Raw genomic sequence first — 21,907 nt, 5'->3', positions numbered from 1 at the left:
GTATGTGCTTCCTCAGATTCAATGTTTTAGTTGCAGCAATAGGTCCCCCTGGTGGAGGTCGAAAATATATTTTGTCTTACTTTTTTCTCTCTTCAAATTGCTATTCAAATTGGAACAGTCAGATTAAGTACACTGTTCCTTGAAGAAATGCATAGGGAAAGGTTTAAGAGAAGAACTGGCTGATTGAACAAGGTTAGAAGGCCTGTGGATTGACTATCATCCGCTCTACATGTAAATTTGTTCCTAATGCATTCCCAATTACAAGAATCAAAAGCCCTCCCCCTAAAAAAGAACATCCTCAAAACATGAAGATTTAGTTAATAGAGATTAACAAAATTGAATATGCAACTTAAGGAAGCTTTAAAAAATTAGATTCATAGATTACAAGAATCTAGCTAATGATTCCTGTTATTGGTCTATAATCTATTAACGTATACAAGGCAAATAGCTCCTTAAGATAGGAAAGTACAATCATTGTTCACTGAAAACTCACAAGAATATTACCAAATTGAAGTACCAAGAGATACACTTTTCATTGTTAGATTATATGAAATGATACCCTAATGAGTGATATATAATGGAAGAAATGTGTGCCAACTTCTTCTCTGCATGAATGAAACCGGTCTTGAAATGAAACCAGAACCAGGTGTTCCCATTCAATTCCATCAGTGGATGCTCACCCACAATCACCTTAGAACAGTATGGAACTCGGTCAGATTTCATTCTGTCCCCTTTTGAAAACTAAGGTCAACAGAGTCAGTCCCAGGGCAAAAACTGAAATTTAGATGATGTTGTCTTTCTTTAGCTGTTTCTCACACCCTTTAGGTCCTGGAGATCCCAGAACACCCGAGATCAGATTGTAAATCTGTAAATCACTTGAATGCACAAGCCAATAACTATTCACTGGTCCTTTACCATCAGTGTCTCCCTGCCATTCATAATTTCCTTATGACTCCTACCAGCTTCTCCCATACCACCCCTAAATCTCTGGTTTCCTTGAGGCTTCTTGAGCAACTACTGATATGCTTAGCCATCCATCAGGAATAGGCTGGCATCAGTAAGCTGCCAGAATTATGTTCTACAAAAGTACACATTTCTCTAGCTGTGAGGCTTATCAGGACCTTTTGGAAGACCTTGGGGATAGACAGTCTATGGTAATACCATACAGTGAAAATGATCGCTCTTTTCAGAAAACACAGTGGTGTGTTGGACAAATGTTACAAGCATATTAAAATTAGAAATGTCGGACTCTAGGGATTCTATCAAGTATCCCAATTTCTTTTATTATGGAATAAAGAAAACTCATTTAAAAGTATTTTTAATTAAGTACAAAATGGAAGTAGCCCTGCTGATCTTTGATTCTATAAAATGTCAGTAATCTTCCTAAATTATCATACAATGAAAAAATATTTTACATATTCTCAGAATAGCACAAGATATTCAGGTTTCCAGAGTTCTAAAGAAAAAAGATAATTTGGATTTTTGTAGACAATTAGATAATATTATTAATTACACTTAATATTTAGAGTATACGTCACAGAAGTAACTAACAAATATATTACCTCAAATAAAGCAGAGATTTAGTTTCACTAGTTTTAGATTTAACTTGGCAATCTTTCAGAGTCTTAGATGAAGTTTTCAAAGAACGCTTTAACTACAGGACGACAGATGAACGAACTCAGAATGAGGAAATGTAGACAAATTACCTACTTCAACTGAATGGGTGAGCCTAGGCTGTTTAACTGAGATCTCCAAAACCTAGCTAAGGTGTCATCCAGATGACTGCCATATTTCATTCCAAGAATTCCTGCTTGCAACCCAAACCCTGCACAATTCATCATTCTACTATTAAAGCGACCTTAACTGACGCCCTCTCTGACGAATGCATCTCCACTGAGACCTACAGGAGCCTTGATTTAGACTCTCAGGTCCAGGTCCATAAACCCTCCTCCTCTCCAGTTTGATGCCTCAAACACCCTCCCACACATCCTTTTACCAACCACTTCTAAACCCAAGGTTCCTTCCATTTCCTACTAAGGATTTAAGAGTTCTTTCTTCCTTCAAGCAATGCCAAAAATGAGATCTTCTCCACAAAGGTTACCTTAAAAAAAGTTTTTCTAAATTTTACTCTCAAAATAAAAACCTTCCATGAGTCTTAGTCACTACTCAATAATATGTGCTTTCTCAGTATTTGCTTAATATTGTATTTTTAATTAATATACTTCCTTCCCAAACATCTACTTTTTCAACGTGTCGCCTCCATGACTATAAAAATACAGACTAAGATTGTTAGCTTCCACAGGTCTGGCATCAAACACTAACTCACGTGCAATAACACATAATACAATGAATGCCATGCTAGATCAAGCATAAATATTTAATAAATACTTCTGCTGCCAAGCATCTGAATTCTAGATTCTCTCTCTATTAGTTTGGCAGTTTTAAAGGTCTGATCCTTCACACCTTGAGATAGCCTATAAACGTCATTGTAAGGAGACAGTACAATCTGGTGGTTCTGAGTGGGCTCTGGAGTCAGAAAGTTTAGGATCAAATTCCAATTCCTGTCATCTTGAGCAAGCTACTTAAGCCCTCTAAGCTTTTCTTGTGTGTAAAATAAAAGACAATCCAACATTATCTACTCCAGAAAGTTATTATTAAAATATATAATGTATGTAAATACCTGTGTGTGCCTGGAACACAGCAGCACTTAATGCTACTAAAGTTTAAAAAGACATTTCCTTTAAAAAACTTTGCTGCAGAATGCATGCAACATTCAAGAGGAAAAAATGTTCATTTCTATACTTTCATGTAAGTGCAAAGGAAACAGGTTGAAATAATCTTCTCTAAAATAACAATGGTTATTATTCCCAGAGATCAGGTAACCATACCTCCTGGTTTGCCTAGGATAGCTGATTTACACCTGTTATCTCAACACAAATAATAGTCTCCACCAAGCCCCTTCACTCTCAAATAACCTGGTTCAGATATAAAATATATGGTCGACTATGCTGGTTATTAAGCTATTTTTTTTTCCCACAACTCCAAACCACAATTCTATACTCAACTGTGTAATACTGGGGTTGGGACTGTGTAAACTACATTTCTCCTTTCCCAGCTGAATTTTTGTTAGGTTCAACTAATGGGAAGACTAGATGAGTGAAACAGGAAGGCAGGAGGTGGTAAGACTCTTGCTGTTTCCTGTTTATTGTTCCTGTGAGCATCCCCAGGGCAAAAGTTCATTTCAGCAGCTCCAGCGGCTTGGTTCCAGCCTCCAGCTTTTTCTCGGCATTCCCCATCAATACCAGCACCAGGGGCCCACCCCATGGTCAAGTGGTTAAGTTCACGTGCTCCGCTGCAGCAGCCAGGGTTTCACTGGTTCAGATCCTGGGCGTGGACATGGCACCACTTATTAGGTCACGTTGAGGCAGCATCCCACATGCCACAACCAGAAGAACCTACAACTAAGATATACAACTATGTACCAGGGGGGACTTGGGGGGATAAAGCAGAAAAAAATAAAAAAAGATTGGCCACAGTTATTAGCTCAGGTGCCAATCTTTAGGGAAAAAAAAAAGAAAAAAGGAAAAATACCAGCACCACCTACCAGTGCCCTCTCCTCAAACATCTCCGAGTCCCTGCTCTGCAGGACCTCTCCTCCAAGCTTCTAGTTTCTAGTAATCACAACCTCTACCTTCTGTTCCCTCAGCTCTAGAGGTGGTGGCTGCTTCCTGCAATTACCTATCTTAGTGTTCCCTTTCTGATTTTTTGGTTCTCCAGTACCATTTTAACCTGTTCCTGATATTACACTCTGTTAAAATATCCCACTGTGCTCTTCCTCCTTTCTGAAGCCTAACGGACACTGATACTATGCAGAGGAATGGAAATAGGATTGAGGGTGAAAAAAAAAAAAAAAAAGAATTCTTGCCTTTGCTTTATATAATGTCTTTATTTATTACTCACGTAATTTAAATTACATATTTTAAGTGATATTTGAAATCATTTTGCCTTCCTCACATTGCAATGTCTTCAAAACACTGTAAACAATCCTTTTCAAGAACACATCACTAGTAAATCCCTGAGAGAATTCACTTCCAGAGACTAGCATCAGATAGATGGCTTATGGAGCTGAGGCCATTAGTCACTCAACTGGATAGTCTACTCACCTTGCTGTTTGCTGATGTAAGGCCATTAACACCAGCACAGCAACTAAATTAGAAAGTCTTCCATTAGAAGTGCTGCATGAATTTCCGGCAATAAAGGATTAAATAAGTCTAGGACAGTACCTACAACACATTGAGTGCAGAACAAATAGCTTGCTTTCCTCCCCATCCCAACTACCTACCTCCAGACTCTAAATAAGAGCTGCTATTAGGCACATAGCTTCTTCAGAAAGTAGGCTTTGTTGGCTTATAACAAACGTGAAGGAAAAGGTCCTAGCTGACAAATCTCAAACTATCAAAGCTTACCAGGACACCAGAACAGCAATGCACTAGGCAAGTTTAGCAACTAACAGACATTTTCTTACATCATGAAATGCCACTGCATGATAAATATGACTTATCATGATAAATATGACTAATCATGATAAATATGACTAATAACCACCTCCACCTCCCTCTTTTTTAAAGCAAATTCTCTGCTTTCTTCTACTGCCACCTCTACTTGCAAATTTTATCTACTCTACAGTTTCTGATTAACTCTGGAAAGAACTTGAGAATAATTCACATCCGTCTGTAGGAGAAAGCTACCACAAACATAAAGAGCTGAGATGAGCACTCTTCCCTCTCACAGTAAGAACAGAAGAAACAAAACTGCTGATATCTCAAGGAGTAAGTATTCCTATTAAGAATAAAGAAGTTATCTCTATAAGTGACAAAAAGTAGCTTGAGTTATTTGTTCCAACAAAGTGGCAGAAGACTAGTAAGCCTAGATTTATATGTGTTTTATTCTTCACTTTCTTTACTCTTCAATTTCTCAGAAATCAACTTATTTTGTGATCAAGCCATAGAAGGCAATTCATCAGTAAGGGTGATAAAAATTTTTAAATTTCAAAGTCTATTTGTTGCCATGAATATTGTTACAACTGTGAACACTGATTTCATACTCAAAATTAAATTTTAATATGATGAACAATTAACTTTCTACCTAGATAACTGTTTGAAACATTACCACTATTATTCCCTACTGATTTTTTTGTTAAATCTCTAGTGGATAACTCTTTATGTAATACTCCATGAGGCTCACAACATTTAAAATGCCTCAAATTATTACTGTATTTTAAATTTAAACAAGAAATCTAAAAAAGATCACTGAAATAAGTCAACTTTCTTCCTGGAGAACCCCTACCACAGGAACCAGATTATTAGTCAAGGATCAGTATAGGTAACATTTCCCTATGATCTATCTCCCATAACCACTTGTTTCCCCCTAACACACACTTCTACAAGGCAGAAGAGCCCACCTGTAAAGTCTGTCTCTACTGTTTCCTGGTGAATCACACAATGTTCTTTATAGAGGTAAAACATAGCCTTAAGTGATTTCTATGGCTTACAGTTTTCCATTTTCATCACTGTGACGTTTAATTGAGTGATAATTATCTCAACAGATCAAAATTCCAAAATTTAAATCTTTCACTTTGTCAAGAAGTTAGATGATTCAAACTGTATTCAATTAGTTTAAGAAGGAAATACCCAGATTTAACTGTCATAACTTACGTTAAGATACCAAAAGTGTTATAGAACATAATGCACGAGGATAAATGGATTTATGTGCACAATACTTTTTCCCTGCAAACTAAAAGACGCGACTCTCAAAAAAGGAATTATGCCTATATTGAGTCATCAACTTGTACTGAAACATAAAATGTCAAATTTTTAATGGAAAAATGTGCTATTCTATTGCTATTTGTATTTCAATTTTTGTTTCTGAAACCAGTAGTGTAAGAGAAAAGATTTAAGAAAGATACTATTGAGGGTTAACAGATACTTGGAATCAAAATAAAACAGAAAATTTACCAAACTTTAAAATACTAAGAAAATAAACATTTTATTAATGAAAAGTCTGAAAAACATGTGCACCGAAACAAGTGACTACTAAAATGCTGAATAAAAAATCTTCAAAGAAATGTCTATCACGATTCAATTTTTCAAACTTTTTATATATAAAAGCTATATTATAAATACAAAGCTAAACTATTACAGTACTAACAATACTGTTTATACAAAGAAACTTAACAGTAGTAAAATATGAATACATAAGATGCTTATTTTTGGTCCTTTTGGAAAAAAGAACTAAGTTGGGTTTTTTTTTAACATGGCTCCAGGCACAAAAATAGAATTTAAGATGATAACTGCAACATTCTTAGTGTTTATCCTTGTAATTCTTTAAATGTCACCAGTCATAATAGCAATGAACTCCTCTTGATTTACTGTGGTAAGAAAGAAAATGTAAGTCAGAAAGAAATTGTAAAAATACAAGTTTTTTCAGAGAACAATACTTACTATTTTACAATAAATATCTTTAAATTTTATATTATACAAAATTCTTAACAAACCAAGGCATGGCTTTTTGCTTTTAATATTTTGCTAGGAAGTTGAATATATTTATTAAATAGAACTTTATGAATACAAAAATATATAAAATGTAAATAATATAAATTAGTATTCTATAATATTAACTAGGAAAAATACATAAGTTACAAAAAAGTCCATCTTAATCATAACATTTATACACACTTGTCAAAATAGTTCTAAAAGCTTGCCAATTTTCATTTCTTAGATGGTTAAACCCTCTTTATAATTTTTATTCTACTAGTTCATTCAGCAAACTCTTCCTTCACAAATAAGCTTAAATATATCATGCAAGTTAGAATTCTAAAGGACAAAAATATATTAGAAAAAAGGGCAAATTGCTGTTTTTTTAAACTTTTATTTATTTAAAAGCCTATTTTAAAGAAAAACTAATTGAAGCCAGGTCACCATACCTCAAAAGTATCCAGAGAAATAGTAACTTTAAAGGATATGGATTTAATCTTAATTACCAAGGTAATACAGCAACTATAAAATATAGATGTAATTGCAGAAAATAATCACCGATAAAGACTAATTGTTAGTTTACCGAAATTATGAATAAAATTCAGTAAGAACTTCCAGTTTGTAAACATAATGTTTAAGGAAGCAATCTAGAATAGGTGATAACCTTATTAAGTATAATTTTTAAAAACCAATATACACACATACAAATTATTAATAGAAATGTTCAGAAAAGAACGTTTCCTCTTTGTAAAACAGGTGAATTCATGGGCCCCAAGACTTAACAAAAACCTTAACAAGGGAGAAGTTATGAATGATCATTTTGATGATAACAATAACACTACAATGAGAAAAAGCAGACCTAAATTCCTAAATTTAGCAGAGCGAAAGTCATAGTTCTGACACAAACAGTTCTGCATCTCAATTTCTTCAGAAAATACTGAACTATGACAGGATCTTTTACGTTGTTGCTATGTCTTCAATACCCTAGCCAGTAATATACAAAGACTCTCCATTGAATCAAACATTGTTAAGTGCCTAATGAATACCAAACCATACTAGGAGTTCCGTAATATATCAAAACAGACACAAGGTTCCTATTCCAGAATATCCTGAAGTTGAATAAAATATTAGGTAATATTATAAAATTATTGTTAATTTTCTTAGGAGTAACAATGGTATCATAGTTATGAAAGATAATATCTTTATTCTTAGTAGATGCATGCTAAAATACTAGGGGGGTCAAGTTCATGATATATTTTTCAAATGATTCAGAAAAATATACATGTACTATAGATAAAGCAAATATAATAAAATGTTAATTATTGAATCTAGGCAGAAGATATAATGGTGTTCACTGTACTAGTCTAACATTTTTTCCTCTATGTCTCAGAAGATTCATAACGAAAAGTTAGAAAAAAATTAACCAAGCAAAAAATGTTGAGGACATAAAATATGTACCTCAGGAATGAAAAAGGTCTACTGGTTCCAGAAAACCAGTTTCCATAATTATGTTAGTCACATTTTATACCTGAGAACAACTGCTGTATAACACAAAACATGATCTATTATTAAAATAAAAATCATGGGGCCGGCCCTGTGGTGCAGCAGTTAAGTGCGCACATTCCGCTTTGGCAGCCTGGGGGCCACCGGTTGAGATCCCAGGTGGAGACATGGCACCGCTCATGAAGCCATGCTGTGACTTCCCACATACAAAGTAGAGGAAGATGGGCATGGACGTTAGCTCAGGGCCAGTCTTCCTCAGCAAAAAGAAGAGGATTGGCAGATCTTAGCTCAGGGCTGATCTTCCTCAAAAAAAAAAAAAAATAAATAAATAAAAATCACATACCAGTATTAAGAAAAATCCACAACAATGGGAAAAATCATTACTGATGAGAAAAACTTAGGGAAAAATAAATCTTGACCTGGGCTCGAAAATAAAAATATAGGATTTGGTTTGACAGGAGGTAGAAAGAAAGCTAAGGTAGGAGAACACCATCAGAAACATAAGTAAAGAAAATAATGCAAAAATAAGCTATAAGGAGTTAAGAAGATGAGCTGTCCAGAAGCTGATAAAGAACCATGAATCCATGCATCTAATATTAAACATCTACAAGACACTACAACAGACACAGTAGAACAGAATACAAAACCTAAACTACTCAAAATACTTTCAATGATCTTACAAATTGTAGTAGTGATCTTTAAACTTTGTAGTTAAATGAACATGTTTCAACATCTTATGAAAGCTATGATCCCTCTCTCTGCCCAGTTAAAAAAAATTAAAATACAAAAAAATTTTAAATAATTTCATTCTTATGCAATCCAAAAGAGTGGAGAGCTGAAGAGAAGAAAGTGGCTAAGGAAATCTAACTTCTTTATTACCAGTGAGTCTTTCAGACAATTAAGAGGATCTATGATGACCTTTGTACATTTGGCTTTATAACATTCTCTATCAACAATCTTATATCAAGTTTCTATATCTAATAAACCTAGCACAATGTTTACCTTAAAATAGGCATTTGATAAAATATTTATTGAAACAAACAAGTATGAAACTTCATTTTCTTCTACAGTACCTTTGTTAACAAAATTTTCATAAATCACTCATTTCATATGTTAAATCTTATTACATGTCATTAAAATAAAGAATTTTAGAGAAATTAAGTAAATTAAGTACCTTAGAGACCATCTGGCTTCGAAAGGGAAAAAACAAATTTTAGCGTCTGAAGTGCCAGTTGAATATTTTACTAATATATTGCTTCCTATAATAGTATGCAATTTTTAAAACTCCATAAACATAGAAATCTAATTAATATTTTACTGTATAGCACAAGAGGCAATACAGTGTTACGGTTAAAAGCAGGTTCTTTGTCGTTACAGACATCTGAGTTTGAGTTCTGGTTCTGCCATGTATTAGTTCCGTGACAACCTTAGGTTATTAACCTCTCAGAGCTTTAGCGTCCTCATCTATACATGCATCTACCCTATGTGCGAATAAGTACAATATTTTATTTACTTCACAAAAGCTATTAGGAAAATTAAGTGACAATCTACAACATAACGTGAAAGAATCTAACATATAGTAACTACTAAATATATGTTAACACTCATCAAAATTATTTAAAAGATGGTCTACTTTGGCTTTTTTAATGCTGCTTCCATTTTTCCAAAAAGATTTACTGTGTCTTATTTTATATATCTTGAGAGGAATGGTGGAGAAGGGATTCTTTCTATATCATTACCACAGCTTTATTTACATTTTGTATTGTATCTCTTCCTTTAACTCCTCATTCACCATGTTTATTATTCTATATACAGAACAAAAAGATAAAATATTTTCATTGTTCTTAAATACTGAAGTGTGAAAAATTCATAAAGATAGAAGATTTACTAAAGTTCACAAAAAAAGCAGCAAAGTATTATGATCTTTACCAGTTTATCATATACAAAGAAAGCAGGTTATATCTAAACAAACCTCTGCAGCTGAAAGAATCCAAATTAAGTGATTAGACTAACAAGTTAATATAAAATGTAACTTCCTACTTTTTCAAAAATGGGCAGATTTTCACATAGCTGCAGAGACCCATATAAGTTAAGGCAGAATCCCAAAGCCAGACTAAACAGATTAGAGTTGTGGTTCTCATTGTTTCTGAATGTGAAAATGCCTTTAGACAGTAATTTTCTGGACTTGCCACAATAGCAGGTATTCTTAGTTTGTCTTGTTTGAGAAATAGATAATATCAAAAAGCTACTATGAATTCTGCAAAATAAGTATATTTATGAATCACAATAGCATTGACAGATATAAATGAGAAATAGTAGTATATGTATCATGTGCAATACTATTATTCATATATACTACAGACAATATTTGATGCATGCAGTACATGAATTCCCAAACCCTGTGCAGTACCTTAGAAGGTCCCTACCCCTAGAGACCCACATCCCAGATTATAAACTACTAGATTAGACTACTTTAATATGATAAGACCACACTTCTCCAACCAAAAAGGGACAAATCTTAATACGAGACTATGCATCAGCTATATTTTATTTGTAATCAACCACTTGGGAAAAAAAGAAAAAAATATTATTTGCCTGTTAGTTATCTAAATAAATGTCAGTAGAATGCCCAAGCAACAGTTGTACAGTGACTTAAAGTGGAGTAATGCAAGCAGTGAAGACCAAAGAAATGTTTTAAGGATGCACTAAAATAAATCTTCAAGTAATGGAGCACAGGTGTGAACTCTGAGATTCAAAAGTAGCAGACAGAGAAGTCTAACAAGGGATGCAAGATACGGACACGTTTTTTAAGCAAAGTTTCATACCAAGTTTGAATTTAAGAGGCAGCTTTCTGATATTTTCTTCTAATGTGAAATGAAGCTAATAACTAAAATCTAATTTGCATGTGCCAACTACAGAAAAAAAATAGAACTCTGATCTTTAGACAGAGTAGCCGTTATTAAAGATTTATGAAATAGACACACCAAGATTCTCTGTGCCACTGAAGATAGCACCTTTACAGAACAGAGTTCTTTTACAGCTAATTTAGAGTAATAATCAACAGCTAGGGAAGCCACAAAAATCTTAAAAATATTTTTTTAATTTAATTTAAAGAACACAGTAGATTCTAAGTCCAAATATTAGAATGACAGCTTAAGAAATCATTTCATTTTCCTCAAGTTTTAATCATCTCTGTTTTAAAATATAAGTATATCAGTATACTTTCAAAGATCTAGTATTAAAAAACAGAAGTTTTATAATGCTTAAATAATATTCACATAAATATAAGGAGAAAGACAATACTGCACAACTCTAAAGGACAATCTACAAACCTGAACTAATAGCTAGTTGCTACTGTCTTACCTTTTTATTAAAGCATGCCAGTATTTCCGAGGCAATATATATATGAATATATTTATGTATATATGTATAGCTGGTACTGTATCTACTGTATATATCTATTGTAACACACACTCCTGCTCAGGGCTTTAAGTCAACATTAGAGCACTCAACATGTTCAAGAAAATGCAGGGAAATATAAAGATGAGCAAAGACCAAAAAAATAAAGGAAAATAAGCTTATATTTAATGCTAGGCACTTTCAATTATCTTCATTTAATACTCACAACTACCCTGGAAGGTATTATCATTCTCATTTTTATAAATGGGGAAACTGAGACTTGGAAAACATTGAAAACTTGCACAAAATTACATAGCAACTAAGTAAGTGGTAGAGATTCAATTCAAATCCAGGTCTGTATGATTCCAAAGCCTCAGGCCTTTCACACTGTATGATTCCATCCTGCTCTTAAGGGGCTTACAATACAGCTGGAGAGGTACGCATGTATATAACTAACAGAAGGCAGTATATAAAAGTGTCAAATAGTTTGCTGCCCTAAATGCTATGGGCCTTCAATGGAAGTCTCATAATTCATATAAACAGAGATCTTTGTGGGAGGCTCTTGAGAAAAAGATAGCATTTAAAACGTACCTGAGAGAATGACTAATATTTTAAGCAGACAGAAATTCACAATTAGAGCATTCTAGGATTAAGGAAGGGCATAATGAAAGGCACAGTGTAAAAAAGTGTTTTCAGGATAGAGTGTATTTTGTCAAACTGTGTATGCATGGGAGGCGAGGGTTAAAGGAGAAAAGTGGAAGACCACAATGAGAAAGAAAACTGGATACTTAAGGTAGGACAGCTCATAGAAGGCTCTGAATTTTGCAGAAGTTGAAGAATCATTCTAAGTTGCTGAATAGGGAAATGACATCATCAAACCTGTATTTTAGAAAAAGAATGCTATCAATAGACTCAATTAGGAAGAGAGTAGAGGCTGACAGGCATAGAGCACAATTAGGAGGCTATAAGAGACTATAAAGTCAATGAGGGCAGGGACCACATCTGCCTTTTTCATTGTGTAGGACCAGCCAGCACATAGGACACTGCATCCAGCTGGCATCCAAGGAAATAAGGAATGAGGCTATGATAACATTCCTGCAAAGAAATTAGGGCCTGAACTAGGACAGCAGCAGTAAACAAAGATATAAAACAGATTCAGAATGTCTGAACAGTAGGATCAACAGAAGTTAGTAACAGCTTAGAGGTGCACGCAGGTTGAGGAAGAAGGCATTAAAGGCTGAAATTTTAGCGATGTTTCATCCTCAAAGAAAAGTAAAGCACCTTCTTAAATTGTGGAACCTCATATTACAATATTTATAGTTGGTTTTAAAGATCTACTTCATTCTAAATTGAATATGTGAAATATTTATGCAGAATGTCCATTACAGATGACCAACAATTACAGTAAATGAAGACAGTTTGCAAAGGGTCTTGAAAATCATTTGGTTTTAGGAAAATTTACTGTATGTGTACATTAGGAACACTTGGAATATATGTTTTAATCAAAACTTACTTTCTCCATCACCATCTTTATCAAATTCTTCTATCATAGCCCGAAGTTCTTCATCACTCATGTTTTCACCCAATTCTCTGGCAACACGTCGCAAGTTTCTCAAGCTTATTTTACCTGAATCATCATCATCAAATAGTTTAAATGCCTTCAATATTTCTTCATGTGGATCTCTTTCCAATATCCAGTCTGTCACTACAGTTAAAAAAATAAAAGATAAAAAGTAAACCTTTATAATCACAAAAGCATTCACTTGTGAAATCAAGTATTAGATGAGAATTAAAACTGTGAATCTGTCAACATTTAGTTTGACAATAAAATACCAAATCAATGCCCAAAAACCCAAAGAGATAAACCTGAAATTAGAAAAACCAAGTCCATATTTTAAAATTTAACCTAAGGTTTAACAATTCACCCTATTATACAAGTAAGCAAAACTATATTACACAGAGGCAAAATAAAAAGGACTATATTTATACCATATTTATTTAAAGTCTACTATTACCAAGAATTGTACTAGGCTCCACTGACACGTCTAGGAGTTGGTAACCTAGTTATAGAGATAACATACCAACAAAACAATTAAAGCTAACTCAACAAAAGCTGTTTGCGGGCTAAACTTAACAGTAACACTGATTGTTCCTCAAATTTAAACCAACTTAAAAATAAGCAAAAAGACCCCGACAGGGGCTAGCCTGATGGCATAGCGGTTAAGTTTGCACATGCCACTTTGGTGGCCTGGGGTTTGCTGGTTCGGATCCCAGGTGTGGACCTACACACCGCTATCAAGTCACACTGTGGCAGGCATCCCACATATACAGTAGAGGAAGATGGGCATGGATGTTAGCTCAGGGCTAATCTTCCTCAAAAAAAAAAAAAAAAAAAAGACCCTGACAAATTAACAAAATGCATTGCCATCACTAATATAGACACAATCTCAGACAGAAGATGAAAATTCCACTGATATCTTCATGATCAGAAGAAACTCTTGGTTTTCCAAAATATGAAAAGTAGTTATTACAAGAACTGAATCTCATTGTAGTAAGAAAGTAAAAAAGAAGTCTGGAAAGGAGATCTCTCTAAAGTCACGTACATTTTGTTCAGCAAGCTAACTCTCAGACAATTAACCAAAATTAAACGTAATTGTACACTTCAATAGTGATGATATATTGTAATATACTAAATGCAATAACATATAACAATATAGTAAACTTAAATATTTTCAATATTACCACAATCTTTAATCAATAGCCACAATAACAAAAATTGAAATAAAAATCTGTGGTATAAAATTTTTTAAGTTACTAGACAAAATTCTGAAAATATCTAAGTAAACATCTCTAAAATAATTCTACATGCTAGTCTTCCACTACAACAAAAAGTATTTATCACTTTCACTGTCATTAAGAATAACTCAGTCCTGGTGAGGTTTACAGAATCATTAAGAACTTGCAAATGCTTGTAGATGGAAAGTAGTAGAATGCTAAATGCATCAAAAGGAAAAATACAATTCAAGTCCCCCATAAATTATTTTTGTTTTGCCACTGCTTCATCCTATTTGGTTGAACAAGCTTTAGAATAAGCACCTATTTGCGTTAATGTTAAATCATCTACATATATATTCAATAGTTTCCTTTTATCCATTAATTTTATCCAAAAAGTCTTCCAAGTAACTAATTGAAGTATATTACTATAAGTATGCAAATCATCAAAGCTCATAAATATTCAGTCAAAAAGGAGTTGGCATATATACAGCCCTAACACCAAAATAAAATACCACACTTAACTCTATGGCTCTTACTCAACTTATTTTGAATTTAGTCCCAACAAAAAAGCAGGACAAGGAAAAAAAAGTGTTAAGAAATTTTCTTCACCAATTAAATAATTTACATGACAGGTGAACCAAAAAAGCAGCTTGCTGAAAGTATTAATGTACTTAAAGAAGCAACAGGGTGATCTGGGGAACAGATGGGGCTCCAAGATGTATAAATTCTTATCCCACTGGTGCTTTAATTGTGTTAGTTACTTCAGACTTATGTGTCTATATAATCTTTTATCAATCCTTTGCCTTAGAATGCAACTTTTCTTGGAAACTATAAATACCCATCATTCTGGACAGCTAAAACATTATAACAAAAAAAAAAAATTATGACTTTATGGTGACTCTCCTCTCTGCTTTCATGCTCTACTCCTGTTCTACAAAGTAGAATTTAATTATAAGAAATACATCTTTTTTTCAATGAAAATAAGTCAACTGACTTACAGGCAGTGGAGGTGGGTTCAATCTATTTCACAAATTTCTGTCCCTGTAACTCTATTTCAAATAATTTAATTATACTATTAGAAATGTACTTCCTCAAAACAGTTAGACTTTACACCTTATAAAAATCACTTAAGGGGCCAGCCCGGTGGCACAGCGGTTACGTGCGCACGCTCCGCTTCTCGGCAGCCCAGGGTTCGCCAGTTTGGATCCCAGGTACAGACATGGCACCGCATGGCACACCGTGCTGTGGTAGGCATCCCACATATAAAGCAGAGGAAGATGGGCATGGATGTTAGTTCAGGGCCAGCCTTCCTCAGAAAAAAGCGGAGGATTGGCAGTAGTTAGCTCAGGGCTAATCTTCCTCAAAAAAAAAAAAATCACTTGAGAATACAGCAAATTAAAAAATACCACATTAAAATTTTATCAAAAATTATTCAAGGTAACTAGAAATATAGCTTTAACTATATTTCTCATTGCCTTTTCGAAGTTTCTAAACATAAAGTTACTTTAAACTTAACATTTTGGAATCCAAATTTCTCCCACTATCACCAAGATAACTGTCGATGCCCCGCCTCAAAAAAGATAACAGCACCATTAACAGATAGTTTCCCAAATTGTAAAAGTCTGAACATTTTCAATCTCATAAACCTAATCAGTGATTAGATCCTACAGTACCGAGGATACTACCTTTTTTACTCTTAAATGGACCCTTTTCTTTTCATTCTCACCACCCTCAGCATAAGAAGTTTATTATTTTCCACCTGCAGTCTCTCTCCCTCCAGCTCATCTTTAATACTCTCAAGAAAGTTACCTTTCTGAATCATATCATCACCTCTTCCTTAAAAATTGACAATGATCCTCTGGTAACTAAAGTCTAAACTCTACATGTTATGCAAGACCTTACCTATCTGGCCCAATCCTACCTTTCCAGTCATTTCCCTATCCTCTAGAGCAGGGACTACGTGAAGTTTCCCAGACATGCTATACTTCTGGTACCGCTTCTTTTGCGTAATCCAAAAATAACTATATATTATTCTTATATCATGATCCATATAAAGCAGTATCATTGACTTAGAAAATTAATTTAATAAAAACAAATCTGAATATATGTACATTCTATGTATAATACTCTAGGCAATATTATAACTTGTTATAATAGCAAAGTCCTTGCCTTCCAGAAACCTCTACTCTAAAAAAGTCTGATAGATATATACACACACTACAAATAATTCACTAAAATCAACCATACAAAAGTTCAACCATATTAAGCTCATGACACATTATCTTCAGTTGGTTGTTCTAAAATGTTTTCTCCTGCTTCCAGTCTGCCAATGCCTCCCTGACCACAATCCTCTCCCCACCAGCAACTTTAAACAGATGACTTTATTCACTGAGCCAAGGTCATCCAGGGTATGTAGGCCCTGGTAAGATCTGTCAACCTGAAGGCATGCACTTGAACCACAGCCAAAGACACCAACTGCTAAAGGTTTCCTCTTCTCCCACTTTGCCAACAAAAACCATCTATCAGAATGTTTTGGGAAATATTTTCCAAACGAAAGCATACCAATTTTTCTGTTTTACTGTGAGAAAATTTTTGATCACCCTTTTAATTTTATCGCATAATATAAACACATTACTTAGAAAGACATCTTTCCATAAAAAGCTATACAATAGTTTCTTCGTTAGAATCTTCAGGACAAAATAAAAGACAAAATGATAAATCCCACAGGAAAGCTGTAAATCTTGTTTTTTCTTTGAAAATCAGCAAAAAGGTTTTCTTTGAAAATCTCCCCAAAAAAACCAAGTAAGATCCACATTATACAGCAATGTTCAATAACAAAATTCCGTGACCCAAAGAATTTAAAAAAATACTGATATTAACTAGATAATTTCCTAACAACTGCTAATTACAAAGACTATTAAAATACACACCAACTTCATTAAAATCTTCAAAGGTGATTTTCCCTGTGGCTTCTCTGTCATAATCTTTAAGAATCTTCAGTACATCAGCTTTTTTCACATCAAATCCCAAGGCTCTCATTGCCACCTTTTGGATTAAAAGGGAAAAGCAAATTACAAAGCACTCTTTCAAAAGAAGTGATTTCCAATTTTTAAATAAATGTTTACAACTTAAGAGATGACAACACATTAACAAAACATAATTCTTTTGCATGTTTTATGTCTCTAAAATAACAAACTGATAGTTTTTCTTCACTATAGAAATTAAAGGGCAATTTCTTTCCTTTATATATCCCTTTTTTAAATATAACAAACCAATCAATGAGTGTTCATAGAATATACTATACAACGCACTGACTTAGTGCACAGATAATTTTAACAAGTTATTTGTTCTCAAAGGATTATCAACCAAAATGGAAAAAAGGCATAGCGTAAATATTAAAAAGTTATACAAGAGAAGAGATAAAAAAATTAAAGTAAAAATTATCATCAGACCCTACATAATTGGTTATCAAGTAGGTAGTGTAGGGGACAGAATTTAGAGAAAGAAGAGATCTTGTTACCAGTAACAAGAAAGGAGACACATGTTACTACTTAAAGAAGTCTTATTTGGAGAGAGTCAAGATGAGCTTCAATGTATGGATGAAGTAGAGTAGAAGGGCATTTAGAAAAGGATGATTAGTATTGAAACAGACACCAAAACAAGGATCAGGCTTGAGGACAGTGAACAGAGCAGCTTACCTTACCTGAATGGGAAGAGCTCAGGTGGAAGCAAGCGGTTAGCAAATGAGAAAAGTAGGTAGTAGTAAAAACATGGACAGCATACAGTAAAAATCAAAGGAATCTGAATTTCATGCAGTGTACAATGAGAAGCCACTAAAAGTTTATGAGCAATGAACAATACAGTGAAAGAATTTTAGAAAGATGAATCTAATAGAAGTGTACAGGGTGAACTAGAAATGGAGAAACCATTTAGGAAGCTCCAGGTATGAATTAAGATCCCAAACCAAAATAATAATGATGGCAACAAATGGAAGAGACATCAAGGAAGAATTGATCAAAGCTAGGTAACTAAAAAAAAAAAAGAAACAGAGTGAAAAAGCTACTAAAATGCTACCTTTTTCATTGTGCTAAGTGTGAGATCCCCAAACTACCCCAAGCACCAATTTTCCCTTGCATTTTTATAAACAATTCTAGATCTTAAAGTTGACATTTTTCCCTATTAGCATTGTGTCAACATCAGACATCACTTATGTTGTTTGCACCAGAGAAAATGGGTTGAGACTGTTACTAACATGTTCAAATTAAAAGACAACACTCCCCCAACGTGGAAAAAGAATGAGTCACCAGAAAAAAAAAAAAAAAAAAAACAGTGGGAAGAATACAGTAAGAACTGTTTAAATCCTATAGTTTGAAATCTTTTAATTATGTGAATGAAAACTAAGTCCCTCCATAGGAATGTATTTTTACATTTAAAATACTACTTACTTCACCATGCAAAAAGGAGTTTCTAAGAAGACAGAGGAGTACTATTCAATTTTATTATAGCACTTAACTGTGAATATTTAAAATGGGTCCATATTTCCAAAAACCGTTTAGTTAAAATACTTATTTAGAAATGTATTTTTAACCATCAAAAATGCAAATCATTTTAACAGAAAAAAAAATTTTAACTATACTAATACCTTTAATTCATGATAATCTATTGCTTCATCTTTGTCTGTGTCAAATAGTTCAAAAGCATCTTTAATTTCCTGTTTCTGTTCTTCAGAGAGTTCTCTTCTTTTTTTCCTCTTTGTTTTGTCTACTACAAGCTCATTTCTATGAAACGAAAAAAAATTATTTGGTCCACTTTAATCATATTTTCCTATGCTTCCAAATGATTAAAATAAGATTCCAAAAATGCAACAAAAAAATTAGTCAATGAATAATCTTCTAAAGTTCTAAAAAGGAAGTATTTTGGAGAAAGATAAATTTTCCTTATATGAGTCAAAGCCCTGCTCATTCCAGTCTAAACTGCTATAAATCTGCACTGCCCAAAACTGAAAAGTGTTATAGATTATTAAAGGAAATAAAGACCTAACCTTCCTTCCTCCTAGCTTTGTATTTATTCCCACTGTAGAAGAAACAAGAACTGAGAATAAGAAACATTATTTTTACGTCAGATACCTTAACAAAAAGCACCCATACTTATTATTTACATCATTCTACAATATAAAGTGTTAAAAAAAAGTAAAATAAATAATTGACCATCACTATATAGTTGGTTTACTTTTGATAGTGCTTATAATTAAGTTATCAAAATTGCTACAAAAAAACATATACTTTAAAAATTAACTTCCAAAGTATTCTGGCTTTGAAAGTTAAAAAAAGCTTTTAGATCACATGTTTCTAATAGTTTGGGACTTTATAATTTCTTCCGTTGATACTAATAAACCTGCCAAAATACTGACTCCAAAAATATCACGAATATTAAACACCAAAAAAAAGTACATAACATTTGTGCTAATTCTATATAATAATGTGACGAGTCAATGGTCTTGTAAATCTCACTTAACGTGGAAATGCAGATTTCTCATAAATTCTGGAAAAACTTAAAGGAAAAAAAGGAAATTTATTTTAAAAGCCAGAAATCTCTTCCTTAAGAGATGTCGACCTAAGTGTTCCAAATTTTCAAATGGGGCTGCAACATCTGTAACAAGAACAAATTCTGAAAGAAGAATTCTGTAAAACATTAAAATGTAAAACTCAGTTACTTGTATTAGAACAGGTTATCTATTTGCATTTGAAGTTTTGGTCTCTGAAATCTACAAAAAAACCAAAGGCAAGAGACGGCTAGAAATGGGCCAGAAGGGTTATGGTAAAGCTGAGGAAGATCTTTCTTCACATAAGCTTGGACATTCCCGCGGTCAGTCATTCTCTTCCCACAATTCCGGAAGGCCCAGTCCACAACCGACCGACAAATGACCCCATCCAAGGGTACCACGATTATCCCTTAGCAGAACATGGCACCTTTTTAGAGTGGCGTAACTACACAGATATTTTCAAGGTAAAATGTCTAGATGGGGCTGGGAGAGGAGCAGAGGCTGGAAGAGAACGAAAGGTAAAGAAACTCAGAAATTTAGGAAATCTAAGGGATTACCAATTAAAGTCACTAAATTATACCGTAAAGCAGGGGGAAGGGACCCCGGACGAAGAGCAAGGAGGGCTTTTATGTTATTTCCAAAATGTACAGGTAAGTACGTGAGCAGCACCGCAGCTGAGGTGGGGGCTATGGACCAGGAGCGAGGAACTGAAGGAAAGGATGCTCCATGGCCTGATTTCTCGCAGAAACACAGCAAGAAGAAACCTCGCGATATTTCGCTTCCTCCTTGCAACTAAAACAGCTCTTTTCGGCGGTCCAAAGCACAACGCGCTGATAGATATGACTACCTCAGCAGAAACGCACGGACCCCACACCTGCGGGACACCAGGGCCTCCAAGGTGAGGGGTCCGGGCCCGGGAAGGTTGGCCGAGGCTCCTTTCCCTGGTCCCAAACTGCCTCCCTTCCACACACACCCGCCCTGGGGCCCGCTGCGGGGTGTGGAGAGCATTGCCGCCTCCTCATTACCGACCTCAGAGTTAAACTCATTTTCTCTTCGGACAGAGACGTTTCTCTCAAGAACGACTTTAACCCCCTACCCAAGGCAGCACGACTTCCGCACCCGTTCAACAGACACCAACGACCTCGGCGGCCTCAAGGACCTCCCACAAGGTAGTCACTTCTGAGCTGGATTGGTTGAAATCGCTAATGCCCTGCCCATTGAGGCGGAAGCGTCACTATTTTCCTGCTTTCATTGGGCGCTTTTTACGTCAATCAAAGACACCGCTCGGCCGGCGTCTCCGGTTGCCGCTCCCGCCCCTTTGATTGGCCTGTTGCCTCTTCCCCGAATCCTTTGCGGAGCCTGGCTCTGTGGGTCAGAGTCTCTGCGTGGGGGTTCGGTCGGTGGGTGGCTGGCCCTCGCCTCGCGCGAGGAGGCCTGCTGCCTGTGGACGACGGTCCGGAGACAAGACGGGCCACTCCCAGGAAGGGAAGGGAGGGAAAAGAAGAGACACGCCGGGGCCATCTCTCGTAGTAGCAGGGAGTAGCAAATTTCGAGGTCTACGAAATTCGGCTGTACTGCAGTCTAAAACCTTGGATGGCCTAAGGACACGAGGAGTGTGTTTAAAACGCAGACTGAAATGCCTCTTTCTCCCATTCTGATTCTAGTAGGCCTGAATCTGCATTTTTCCCCCTTACAAACTGTTCCAGTGATGCTGAGGCAGGTGCTGTGGGTTACGTCTGGATAATCACAGAGGTGGATTATTAGGCTATTTACGGTGAAGCTGCGCCTAAGCCGCCCTTCGCTCGCTCTTCCTCCTTTGAACGGATTTGTTCGCTTATGTCTTTTATTTTCCAGTGCTATAAACTGCACGAATATAACACGATGTTATATTCACTACCAAAGCAAGTCTCTTGAAGCTCAGTCGGGTGTTTACTATGTTTACTTGTTCATGTCTTCTATAAGAATGAATTTCTTGAAGGCCAGGACTGTTTCATTTAACTCTGTTCCTCGTGCCTAATACAGTGTCTGATGCATAGGAGCTCAGTAGATGTTTGTCGCATTGAATGGAATGTTGCTGTGAAAACTCGCAAAGTACTGAGCTAAACTGCAAATCTCATAAAGGAAGAAAATAGCCTGCGGGTCGGGGTCGAGCAGG

At 35.0% G+C, this 21,907-nt stretch overlaps 1 protein-coding gene across 1 annotated transcript; it reads right to left on the bottom strand.

Annotated features, from left to right (window-relative positions):
• Positions 1-3,946: 3,946 nt before the first annotated feature.
• Positions 3,947-20,910, bottom strand: CETN3 (centrin 3). The gene is made up of 5 exons (XM_046668323.1): positions 20,782-20,910; positions 18,853-18,988; positions 17,141-17,255; positions 12,949-13,140; positions 3,947-6,427 (listed from the first exon to the last, which is right to left on the bottom strand). Exons 1-5 carry the CDS (start codon positions 20,796-20,798, stop codon positions 6,384-6,386), a joined length of 504 nt encoding a protein of 167 aa, XP_046524279.1. The 5' UTR covers positions 20,799-20,910; the 3' UTR covers positions 3,947-6,383.
• Between the last annotated feature and the right edge of the window lie 997 nt (positions 20,911-21,907).

This window comes from Equus quagga, chromosome 7 (genome assembly GCF_021613505.1).
Source record: "Equus quagga isolate Etosha38 chromosome 7, UCLA_HA_Equagga_1.0, whole genome shotgun sequence".
In the NCBI taxonomy this organism is placed as follows: Eukaryota; Metazoa; Chordata; class Mammalia; order Perissodactyla; family Equidae; genus Equus; species Equus quagga.
The sequence above is the reverse complement of the archived record's forward strand: the minus strand, read 5'-3'. Positions and strand labels throughout refer to the sequence as shown.

What these genes read in the sequence shown, in the direction of transcription:
- CETN3 (XM_046668323.1), bottom strand. An exon ending in TAGATTATCATGAATTAAAG is followed by an intron (nt 17,256 to 18,852) that starts GTATTAGTATAG and finishes TTAATCCAAAAG; the next exon opens with GTGGCAATGAGAGCCTTGGG. An exon ending in TGAAGATTTTAATGAAGTTG is followed by an intron (nt 13,141 to 17,140) that starts GTGTGTATTTTA and finishes TTTTAACTGTAG; the next exon opens with TGACAGACTGGATATTGGAA.